The following is a 12,138-nucleotide window of genomic DNA, read 5'->3' on the forward strand; positions in this document are numbered from 1 at the left end:
TCACCTCAGAAAGAAATCATGTACCCTTTAGCTTTCACCACCTACCTGCCTCTATCCCTCAGCCCGAAGCACTAATCTTCTTCTGCCTCTGCAGACTTGCCTATTTGGACTTTTCACATAAATGCAGTCTTTTATGACTGGCTTGCTTCACTTGGCATAAGGCTTTCAAGGATCAACCATGTTGTAATTTTAATCAGTACTTCATACCTTTTATGGCCAAATAATATAAATGTATGGACATATCACATTCTGTTTATTCATCCAACCAGTGATGGACATTTGGGTTGTTTCCACTTTTTCACTATTATGAATAATGCTGCCATAAATGTTGGTGTACAAGTTTTTGGGTGGACATATGTTTTCATTTTCCTTGGGTACATATCTAGGAGTGGAATTGCTTTGCCATATGGCAACTTTCTATTTCACCATTTGAGGAACAGATGCACTGTTTTCCAAAGTGAGTACACCATGTTACATTTCTACCTGCTGTGTATGTAGGTTCTGATTTCTCCTCATCTTTGCCAACATCTGTTATTATCCAACTTTTTAAAATTGCAGTTACCTTACTGAGTGTGGAGAAATATCTCACTGTGGTTTTTATTTTCATTTCTCTGATGAATAATGATGTTGAGCATATTTTCTTCTGACTATTGGTCATTTGTACATTTTTGGAAAATGTCTCCAGATCCTTTTCCTACTTGTAATTGGGTCATTTGTACTTTTATTACTGAGTTGTTAACAGTCCTTTATAACCTAGAGTTCTTGTATTCTAGATGCAAGTGCCTTATCAGATATAAGATTTGCAAATATTTTCACCTATTCTGTGGGTTGTCTTTTCACTTCCTTGAAGTGTTCTTTAAAGAACATAAATTTTTAATTTTGATGAATTCTGATTTATCTGTTTTTCCCTTTTGGTTGCTTGCGTTTTAAGTGTCATAGGTAAGAAACTGTTACCTAATTTAAGGACATGAAGATTTACACTTCTAAGAGTTGAATAGTCTTAGCTCTTACATTTAGGTCTTTGATGTATTTGAAGTTTTTTATATGTTGTGAGTTAGGGTTCAAATTAATTGTTTGCATGTAGATATCCAGTTGTTCCAGCACTATTTGTTGAAAAGTTTATCTTCTCCCCATTGAATGAGTTTGGCACCCTTGTCAAAAATCAATTGACTATAGACACATGGATTTATTTCTGCACTCTCAACTCTGTTTCATTGATCTATATTTCTGTCTTTATGCCACTACCACGTTGTTTTGATTACTGTAGCTTTGAAGTAAGTTTTGAAATTGGGAAGTGTGATATATATGTGTAATCTCACATTTTATTTATACCTTCATCTGATGGTGGACACTTAAGTTGTTTTCACATCTTGGCTATTGTGAATAATGCTACAATGAACATGGGGATGCAGATATTTCAAGATATTGATTTTATTTCCTTTGGGTATATACCCAGAAGTGAGATTGCTGGATCACTGAATCACATGGTAGTTCTATTCTGAATATGTTGAGGAACCTTCATACTGTTTTCCGTAGAGTCTGTGCCAATTTACATTGAAATTAGCAGTACACAAGTCTTCCCTTTTCTCCACAACCTTGCCAACATTTATCTCTTGTCTTTTTGATCATAGCCATTCTAACATGTATGAAATGATAACTCATTGCGGCTTTATTTGCATTTCCCTGAGGATTAGTGATGTTGAGTACATTTTCATCTACCTACTGGCCATTTGTATGTCTTCTTTGGAAAAATGTCTGTCACTGACCATTCTTAAATTGGATTATTTTTGTATGTGTGTGTTTCTCTTTTTTTTGCTGTTGAGTTGTATGATTTCCTTATGTATTTTCTATATTAATCCATTATCAGATGTATGGTTTACAATTATTTTCTCCAATTCTATAGGTTGCCTTTGAATTTTGTTGAGCTTTTTCCTTTTCTGTGCAGAGGATCCGTACCTTGTTATAGTCCCACTTGTTTATTTTTTGCTTTTGTCACCAAGTTTTGGTTCATATCCAAAAAATCATTGCCAAGACCACTGTCGAGCAAATATGTTTTCTCCTAGGAGTTTTACAGTTTCAGGTATTACATCATTTAAGTATATAATCCATTTTAAGTTGACTTCTGTGTATTGTGTAAGATAAAGATTCAGTTTCATTCTTTTGAATGTGGATATCCACTTTTCCCAACACCACTTACTGAAGAGATTATCCTTCTCCATTGTGTATTCTTGATTCCCTTGTCATAGATTAGTTGACCATATATGTGAAGGTTTATTTTTGGGTTTTCTGTTCTGTTCCATAGTCTATGTGTCTATTTTTATGCCAGTGTTATACTATTTTGATTATTATAGCTTTGTAATATAATGTGAAACAGAAAGTGTGATGCCTCCAGCTTTCTCTACTTGGTCAAGATTGCTTTAGCTATTTGGGAACTTTTGTGGTTTGAGATGAATTTTTGGATTGTTTTTTCTATTTCTGTGAAAAATGCCATTAAAATTATGACAGAGATTGCGTTGTGTCTGTAGATGACTTTGGTTAGTATGAACATTTTAATAATATTAACTCTTCTGATCTAAAAACACAAAATATCTTTCCATTTATTTGTCTTCTCCAATTTCTTTCATCCAAGCCTTGTAGTTTTCAGTATATAGATCTTTTACCTCCTTGGTTAAATTTATTCCTAAGTGTTTTATTGCTTTTGATGCTATTGTAAATGGGATTGTTTTCTTAATTTCCTTTTCAGGTAGGTTGTAGTTAGCGTATAGAAATGCAACTGACTTTTGTATGTTGATTTTGTATCCTGCAACTTTACTGAATTTGTTTATTAGTTCTAATAGTTTATTGGTGGAGTCTTGAGGGTTTTCTATATATAAGATCAAGTCATGCCTACAGAGAGAATTTTATTTCTTCCTTTCTGATTTGGATGCCTTTGATTTTTGCGTGTGCAAGTATAAGTGTCTCATGCTCTGGCTGTGTTGAATAGCTCCAGTACTCATTGCTCCAGTAGTATGTTGAATAGAAGTAGTAAGAGTAGGCACCCGAGACTTATTCCTGATTTTTGAGGAAAAGCTTCAACTTTCCACCACTGAGTAGGATGTCAGCTGTGAGCTTGTCATACCTGACCTTTGTTATCTTGAGATACGTTTTTTCCATACCCTATTTCTTGGGAGTTTTTATCATGAAAGGATGTTGAGTATTGTCAAATGCTTTTTGTGCATTTATTAAGATGATCATATGATTTTAATACATTTTGTCAGTGTGATGTATTACATTGATTGATTTGAGTATGCTGAACCATCCTTGCATTCCAGGCATAAATCCCACTTGGTCATGGTGTGTGATCCTTTTAATGTGCTGTAGAATTTGTTTGCTAGTATTCTGTTGAGGGTTTTTGCATCAATGTTCATAAGGGATATTGATCTGTAGATTTCTTGTAGTGTCCTTATCTGGCTTTAGATCAATGTAATGCTGGCCTTATAGAATGAGTTAGGAAGAGTTCCATCTTCCTTAAGTTTTTTGAGAAGTTTGAAAAGGATTTGTATTAACTTTCTTTGAACATTTGGTAGAATTCACCGGGAGAGCCATGTGGTCATGGCTTTTCTTTTGAGGGAAATTTGATTACTGATTCAGTCTCATCTCTAGTTATAGATTTATTCAGATTTCTATTTTTTCATGATTTAGTCTTGATGGCTTTTGTGGTTCTAGCACTTTATACATTTCATCTAGGTTATCCAGCTTGTTGATGTACAATTGTTCATTGTACTTCTTAGCTCTCTGAATGTCTCTAAAATAGCTATTTTGAATTCTTTATTGGGTAAATCTCAGATCTCCCTTTATTTGGGGTCAGTTAATGGAAAATTTTTGTGTTTCTTTAGTGGTGTCATATTTCTTTAATTTTTCATGTTCCTTGAAGTCTTGCATTTGTATTTTCACATTTGAAGAAGGAGTCACCTCCTCCAGTCTTTATTCTCTGGTTTTGGGGTAGAAACTTCTTTTATCCCTGCTAGGCATTCTGAGGCTTTCAAACCTTTTCTATGGTTACACCTGCCCCAAAATTCTGGCTTCCTCTTGTGGAAGAATTCTTAAGCTTGTATGCCTTCTCTTGATTCTGCAAAACCAGGCCAGGTGATGGCAGCTTCCCTTTCCTTTTCCCTGGGGTGAAGCTGAATGCTCAAATTTGTGATTTCTCTCCAGCCTGAATATTCAGGCTGGCTTTATCCATGTGGTCCAGTAGCTTTCTTCAAAAGCTCACTCTCACTGCTATCAGGAGCACACATAAGGAACCGACCATGGGGTTAGGGTGTGCATGGGTATGCAGAATGCTGAGGGTGCCTGTTGGCCAGTTCAGGGGACCCACACCTGAGGTGGCCCCAGTGACTTGTGTGCAGGCCTCCCATTGGAGTTCACGATGTGGTTAGTAGGATCCATGTCCCTTTGATATGCTCCATTCCAAGCCCTGGCTGCTATCTTCCCAGCTGCTCATGGCTCCCCAGTCATGCAGTTCATGTCTCAGTACACTGGATGGGGTGAGTATGAAATGGGCCTCTCTGGCAGCATCCTGCACAGCTGGGAAAGCCAGATGCTCATTCATATGCTCTCACTTTCTCCTACAGGAGAAATCATGGGTTGAGAAAGCCTCTGTTAGCACTGAGCTGTGCTGCCTTGGGGTGGGAGTGATGCAGGGAAAGCTAAACCATTCCTCTTATCCCCTTCAATGCACCAAGTCTGATTATTTTTGCTCCAGTGGTGTGCGGGAACTTCTCTGCTGACTTCTGGGCTTCCACCTCTCTTGTCCAGAGATGATTGTCAAAATCAGTGTTCTTTGGGGGAAAGATGATAGAAAATTCCTATTCTTCCATTTTGATGACATCTCTCTCAGATAGGTTTTTCTTTCAGTACTTTGAATGAGTCATGCCACTGCCATCTGGCCTTCATAGTGTCTCATAAGAAATGAGCTCATAATCTTTTTGTGAATCTCTTTTATGTAATAAGTTGCTTCTCTCTTGCTGCTTTTAAGAAACTCTCTTTGTCTTTAGCCTGTTTTATTACATGTCTATGTTTGAATATCTTTGAGTTTATTCTACTTGGAGTTTGTTGAACTTCTTGTGTAGATCTTTTTCAGAGAATTTGAGGAGTTTTATGTCTTTATTTCTTCAAATATTTTTGTCTCTTTTTTTCATTGCAGTATTTCATTGTACTTATTGTATTTTTCAACTCCAGAACCTATATTTGTTCCTTTTTAGTAATTTCTACCTCTTTATTGATACTCTCTGTTTGGTGAGAATTTGGTTCTCATAGTTTAATTTTTCCTTAGATGTGGTTTCCTTTGCTTTGAACATGATTAAAATATCTGACTTAAAGTTTTTGTTTAGGAAGTCCACCATCTGGGCGTCTGAAAGAATGATTTCTATTGTTTGCTTTTTCATTCCTAAATATGGACTGTACTTTCTTATTTCTTTGCACATCATGTGATTTTTTGTTGTTGAAAACTGGGCATTTAAAATGACACAACGTGGGGGACAGTGTCAAGATGGTGGTGCAGGCAGACTCTGAACTCATCTCCTCCCTTGGACACAACAAATTTACAACTACTCTTGGAACAACTAGAAAACTGGATAAAAAGAGAGAGAGAGAACACTGAAAACTGGATAAAAAGAATCCCCACAACAAGGGACAGTGCTGACTGAGGTGGAAGAGGCAGAAATTCCATTCTGGAGAGAAAAAAAACCCACTTTGGTGAGCCATGACAATTCACAACTGGCCAGGAGCAATCCTAAGGTACAAAGCTTTGCCTGAAGGAGTGGGGAATCTGAATGGGGAAGGCTTAACTGTTATAAGCAGCTTTTGGACTCACAATATCTGGCTTTGCCAGCTACTAACAACGATGGGGAATACCCCCAGGAAATCACATTAAATTCAATCTTTTTTAAGTGCTCATTAATTTATTGAAGTCTCCTACTCTTTTGCTATCTATCTTAGCAAACTGACTTAGTGAAAACAGGGGTGTGTTGGCTCTCAAAACTATGAATTCCCATAGTATATCTGGTGGTAGCTTAAGGCATGGCTGGATCCAGAGGCCCAAAGGAATTCTTAAAACTTAGTCTCTCTCTTTCCATCTTTTGGCTCTACTTTATTGTTTTGGCTCTATTCTCAGCAATGTATTTCCATTTGGTGTTTCCCAGAAAATCTGGTTTCATAATCCTTATAGTTAGCCTTCCCAGTAGTTTCCACACAGCACCGGAACTGGGTCTCATTCACCTAGCTTGTGTCATGTGCTCACCCCTGAACCAATTACTTTGTCCATATGTATAAAGATTCTGATATTCCTCTAAGTACTTGTACATCCTAGGTTGAGCCTGGGTTAAGTAAGTGTCTTCATTACTCAAGAGCAACGACGTTGGTGCCTTCCATGGGGCTTCTCCATCTCATCATCATAGAGCTATTAGGGATAAGGGGTAATCAGGGCTTAGAAGAGCAGAGCTATGTCTGAGGATTGGCAGGCTAAATATTAATGATCTCTACCAGCAATTTACAGATCCAGAAAACCCAGTGAGTCAGAGAAATAGATACAGGGAGACATGACATTGTAAGTTGTGTAGATAGAGGGAAGCAGAGTCTGAGGGAGAAAGACACTGAGGAGCATAAAGAGATAATTATAGATATAGTGAAAGGCAAAATTATGAGAAATTAGAGAAAGAGAGTCAGAGATAAAGACCGAAAAAGAGAGGGAGCAGTCTGCACAGGTGAAATGGAGAGACAAAAATGGATCCTCCTTTTACTGCCCAGGATACACACATACACACAAACATACAGACATGCGCACTGGCACACATGCACAGAGGCATTGTCAGGGAAAAATAATGATTCAAAGAGGCCGAGAACAACATGTCTATTGGATATAAGTGATCTGGGTCGGTTGTCTGGGAGATTCATTCAGGGATAGTGGGACAGTCATTCTAGGGAGTAAGATTTGAAGCATAGTGAAGCCACAAATCCAAGGGTGGGATGGAATCGTGTATTTATTCATTACATAAATATCCATTGAAACAACAAGAAGACAACCACAACTCAAAAAATTTTGAATAGACTTTTGTCCAAAGCAGATGTACAAATGACTAACAAGTACATAAAAGATACCCAACATCATCTGTCTTGAGGGAAATGCAGATCAAACCACAGTGAGATACCACTTAACATCCACAAGGAAGGCTAGAATTTTTAAAAAATGAAACATAACAAGTGTTGGCAAGGATGTAGAAAACTTGGAACCCTTGTACATTGCTGATGGGAATGTAAAATGGTGTAACAGCTGAATATTCAAAACAGCATTATTCACAATAGCCAAAAAGGTACCAACAATCCAAATGTCTATCAACATATGAATTGATAAACAAAAAGTGGCATTTCCGTACAAGGATATATTATTCAGGTATAAAAAGCAACGAAGTACTGATGCATGCTGCGATGTGAATGACCCTTGAAACCATCATGAGAAGTGAAAGAAACCAGACACAAAATACTGTATGATTCCATTGATAAGAAAAGTCCACACTAGGCAAATTCATGGAGACAGAATGCAGATTGGTGGTAGCCAATGGCTGGAGGAGTGGTTACTGAGAGTGATTGGGTAATGGGAATGGAGTTGTCTTTTAGGATGATAAAAATGTTTTAGAACTTGATATAAATGATAGTGGTTGCTTAACACCGTGAATGTACTAAATGCTACTGAATTGATACCCTTATGTTAATGCTTACCAGTATGTGGTAAATCTAAACACGGTTATGTGAATTTCACTTACCATATATATGTCTCGTGTTCTTTTATGTGATGGTCAGTCAGGTGTGGCCACAAGAGAATAGGAGAGACACAAGAAAACAAAGTTTATTACACTCATAGGTCCTAGAGAGGAGGTCACCGCGTGTCACGCAGGGTCACAGGGGAAGCATCAGGTTTTGGTCAGTTGGCAGAAGACAGGAGTGAGAAAAGAGCTTTTGCCATGGCCGTTACTGGAGTGGGAAAGGCAAGGCAGGGCAGGGTGAACAGTTTAGGATTGGCTAGTTTGAGTAATTTCGGTGAGCTCTAAGCTAGAGGGGTGGTCCCCAGATGCCAGGCACCTGGTCCTGGAACGATTAGGGCAGCCGAGTATTGCCTCCTGAGGTGTACAGGCCCGAGAGAGGGGGTGTGGCTCCAGATCGGTTAGTCTTCAAATCCACGGCATGCACCAGGCTGCGTCCTTTGATTCAGGACTAAGACTAAGAATTGGCTTAGTCTTTATGGGAAAGGACAGCCTCTCCCAAGCCAGAAAGGGATTTTGTTTTTAAGATGTCAAAACATCATAATACACAGAAAATAAAAACTGTACACAATAACGTGTTGAAAAAGAGAAAGAGAGAATCTACTGTTCTGGGTCCTGGGAACACAGCACTGAACCCAGAGTCCCTGCTCTCCTGGAGCTCACCCTCCAGTAAGGGGAGCAGAAAATAGAAATTGAGGGCAGATAACCGGGCAGGGATGAAGACTTTGAAAACAGCAGAGTCAGGAGCCAGAGCATGCAGTAGTGGGGAGGGAAAGCTATTTCAATGAGACGGTCAAAGAAGGCCTCCCTGAGAAGGGAGCCTGGAGCAGAGACAAACCTGAATGGAGTGAGAGCTCCATCTGGAAGAAGACAATCCAAGGCGAGGAGGCAGCAGGTGCAAAGTGCTGAGATGGGAGCGTGCTGGGGATGTCTGATAACAGCAGAGCAGTCAGGAGGACTGGGAGGATGCGATGCCCAGGGCCAGACCACCCAGACTTATGTAGACCTGGGGAGGGCTTTTCAAATCTTCTAATTAAATGGGAAGTCACTGAAGCATTAAGAGCATCTATGACACAGGCCTCCATGTTGCCCAACTACAGGGGGCACCATTTACATTGACCATGCTTGAAGGCTTCTCCCTGAAGTTGGCTGACTTGGCGGCCTTGCAACCCCAAGAGCTGAGAGAGTTGGCATCCCCAACTCTCTTACCCAGGGCAGACATGGCTAATCAATCACAGGCCCTGCTCATTCAACACGGGGATCTCAGAATGCTTCTCCACACCGGACCCCAGACTACCCCTGCTGCTTCCTCAGACCTGACCTGTGAGATGCTCAGTATCTGTCATTTTCCCCGACCCTTCGCTGAGACAAGGACCTCATGGAACTTGTCTGAGATCATGCTGACACAGGGCTGGAGCAGACCTGATCAGTTCTTTATTGGGAAAGGGATGCAGTCTGTAATGCGACAAATCTGTGACCCTAGAAGGATCTCAAGCTCGAGTTCCAGCTGGCTTGCAGTGAGTTCATAGCTACCATGGAAAAAGCCACGAGTATGGCAACTATGGCAACGCCAGTAAATCTGGATGATGCGGGCAGCGTGAAGCAAACGGCAGTAACGAAGGTGGATGCGCCACATGCGGACCCAGGACTGCAACTTGACTGCTGCCTGTGCTTGCAGCGCATGGCACAGTAGGGCCGCCCGCCGCCTCTTTTCCAGCAATTTCGCTATCGTCTGCCTCCACCACCGCTGAATGATCAAAGCTCTGAGCACCGCGTGCAGCAGGGTCCGGCGCACCAGGGTGCCCCGCCACCAGGCCTGGATCTTTATGGCTATTGGCTCATTGTCAGGAGGCTTCTTTATCTCTGGGGGGCGGGGTTTCTAGGAAAAAGAAGGGACGCTCAGGAAACGTTCCCCACCCACCTCAGCCCCAGGGTGTGTCAAGTAGGCATCCTGATCTATTATCAACAATGGCCCCTTCTTCAGCCATCAGGAGCACAGGGTAGGGCACCGGCTGGAGTCAGAAGAACAGGTAAGAATCCTGAATCTCCCACTCTCTCCCTTTTTTGAAGAAGAAGAAGATTAGCCCTGAGCTAACTGCTGCCAATCCTCCTCTTTTTGCTGAGGAAGACTGGCCCTGAGCTAACATTCGTGCTCATCTTCCTCTATTTTATATGTGGGACGCCTGCCACAGCATGGCTTGCCAAGCGGTGCCATGTCCGCACCCGGGATCCGGGTCGGTGAACCCCAGGCCGCCAAAGTGGAAGGTTGTGGACTTAACCGCTGTGCTACCAGGCTGACCCCCACTCTCTCCTTAATGGACATGTATCATGTTGCTCTCTCAGTCTCAGGGGCCTCATCTGCCACATGGGGCACAACTGACCTAGCTTTCACCTGGTTACAAGGGCCTGGTTGACCAGGCTTGGTCAAGAACACCATGGTCTATGGATCCAAGGGTTATCATGTTCCACTGGGCCTGACCACCTACCTGGGATGCATATCCTTTCCTTTCAGACCCCACCCGCAGGCTGGAGAAGTGACATCCCTTGCTTGCCTTTCACGCCTGGCTCCAGCTCCAATCCACAACCCGCTGTCTCCCTCTGTCGTCACAGTATTAGAAGTTTTTCTGCTCCACACAGTTTGGAGTCTTTCTCATTTATTTTATTTTATTTCCTTTGGTTCTCACACCTTAAACTTCAGTTAGTACACGAAAATGCACACGTTGTGCACACACACTCCCACATAATTCTAGACTTGGGTTTCTCTGTACTTGGTGATGCACTCCCCAAACACAGCCCCCACGCCTAATTCTGCATAGTCTGACTCCCACTTGTCAGGTTTCTCCTCCCTACAACCAAGTGTTCATGTCTCAGTCATCCACCTTTCTCAGACCAAGAAGAAAGGTGAAAAGGAGAGTCAGGGATGAGTCAATCCCTATTCATTCTGGCTCTGGCTAGGGCAGCCGTTCATTCTGGTTGGGCTGGGACATTCTTGGTTTATGATTATTGTTCCTGAGTAATAATTCATAGCACTATCTTTCACTCACAAACATATTCTGTTTTAGATGACAAATTTCATGATCATCCCATGGTATGAGCCACAAAGAAGAAAATCCATCACTCCGGGGTGACTTTCGTCAGAGATGTTGCAGGTTGGGGTCACCCTCAGCTTTGACCTCCTGTGGCCTCCATCGACCTACCTTTGGTGGAGGGGGTGGAGATGGTGGAGGTTCTTTTTTCTTTTCCTTTCTCTTCTGTTTCTCTCTCTCTTTCAGCAATGTGGTTTCATCAACGTCTTTTACTACGATTTCACAAAACTGTCCATTCTTCTGTAATTAGAGTTTAGAGGGGAAATGTATGGGTAGGTTGTTCTCTGTACTACTCTATGCCAGGTCCACCACATGCTCAACCTCCTGGCTTGCCCAGAGACCCTAGATATAGGACTTGCTTCCTGAGTTAATATGGAAATCCACCTTCCCCTGCCTGCACTTTAGGTAGACTGGCTCTCTCTTACACAGCATTGAATGCCCATGACTTGGAAATAGATGGTTCAAATCCCCTCAGGTCTGCAATCCCCTAAATTTCCCATAGTTAGGAGCACGATGGTTCCATTGCTGTCAGGTCTATACTCCTTCAGCCACTGCTCTGACAGGAAGAGGGGAGAGAGCTGTGATGTCATAAGGGCACTTATGACTCAGGCATCAGGATGGTTCCCAACAGTTGAGCCCTTTTTGGTGAAAATGTGGAACTCCTGTCCATTCTTTCCTGCCATAAATGCCCCAAATTTGGTTAACAAAGCAGGATACTGGAAATATTGGCTCACTGGGAGAAAAGTGTATAGATTTAGTCATTTCAGGATGGTTGATAAAAACAAATTTGAGACAATTTAAACCATCAATAGAGAATTCAATTACATGGATTTCAGTTCAATCAAACAATGGAACCAAATAATGATTAGAAAGAATTAAAAAAATTATTGAATAAGTGTTTCACAAACAGAGATTTATGAATGGCTAATAATCACAAAAAAGATGCCCAACATCATTAGTCATGGGGGAAATGAAAATTAGAACCACAATGAGATACCCCAAGACTCCCTAGAGAATTGCTAAAATAAAAAATACTGCCAACACCAGATATTGGCAAAGATCTACAGCAGGTGGATCTCTTATACACTGCTCATGGGAAGGTATGAAACAGGAGAAGCACTTTGGAAAATGGTTTAGCAGTTTCTAATAAAGTTAAGCGTATATCCACACTATAACTCAGCAGTTCTACTCCTAGGCATTTACACACAAAAAAATGAAAACACGTCTACAAAACATGTGCATGAATGCTCATAGCA

The 12,138-nt window shown here is 41.1% G+C and overlaps 1 protein-coding gene across 1 annotated transcript; it reads right to left on the bottom strand.

Annotated features, from left to right (window-relative positions):
* Positions 1 to 9,208: 9,208 nt before the first annotated feature.
* LOC100060924 (IQ domain-containing protein F5) lies at positions 9,209 to 11,462 on the bottom strand. Its single transcript, XM_005600604.4, has 3 exons — positions 11,308 to 11,462; positions 10,994 to 11,122; positions 9,209 to 9,675 (listed from the first exon to the last, which is right to left on the bottom strand). The coding sequence occupies exons 1-3, from the start codon at positions 11,323 to 11,325 to the stop codon at positions 9,223 to 9,225; spliced, it is 600 nt and encodes a 199-aa protein (XP_005600661.2). The 5' UTR covers positions 11,326 to 11,462; the 3' UTR covers positions 9,209 to 9,222.
* Positions 11,463 to 12,138: the final 676 nt, after the last annotated feature.

Source organism: Equus caballus, chromosome 16 (genome assembly GCF_041296265.1).
Source record: "Equus caballus isolate H_3958 breed thoroughbred chromosome 16, TB-T2T, whole genome shotgun sequence".
Classification (NCBI taxonomy): domain Eukaryota; kingdom Metazoa; phylum Chordata; class Mammalia; order Perissodactyla; family Equidae; genus Equus; species Equus caballus.

Coding starts and splice junctions, on each gene's coding strand:
- LOC100060924 (XM_005600604.4), bottom strand. Junction 9,676..10,993: donor CTCCACCCCCTCCACCAAAG/GTAGGTCGATGG, acceptor TCTTTTTCCTAG/AAACCCCGCCCCCCAGAGAT.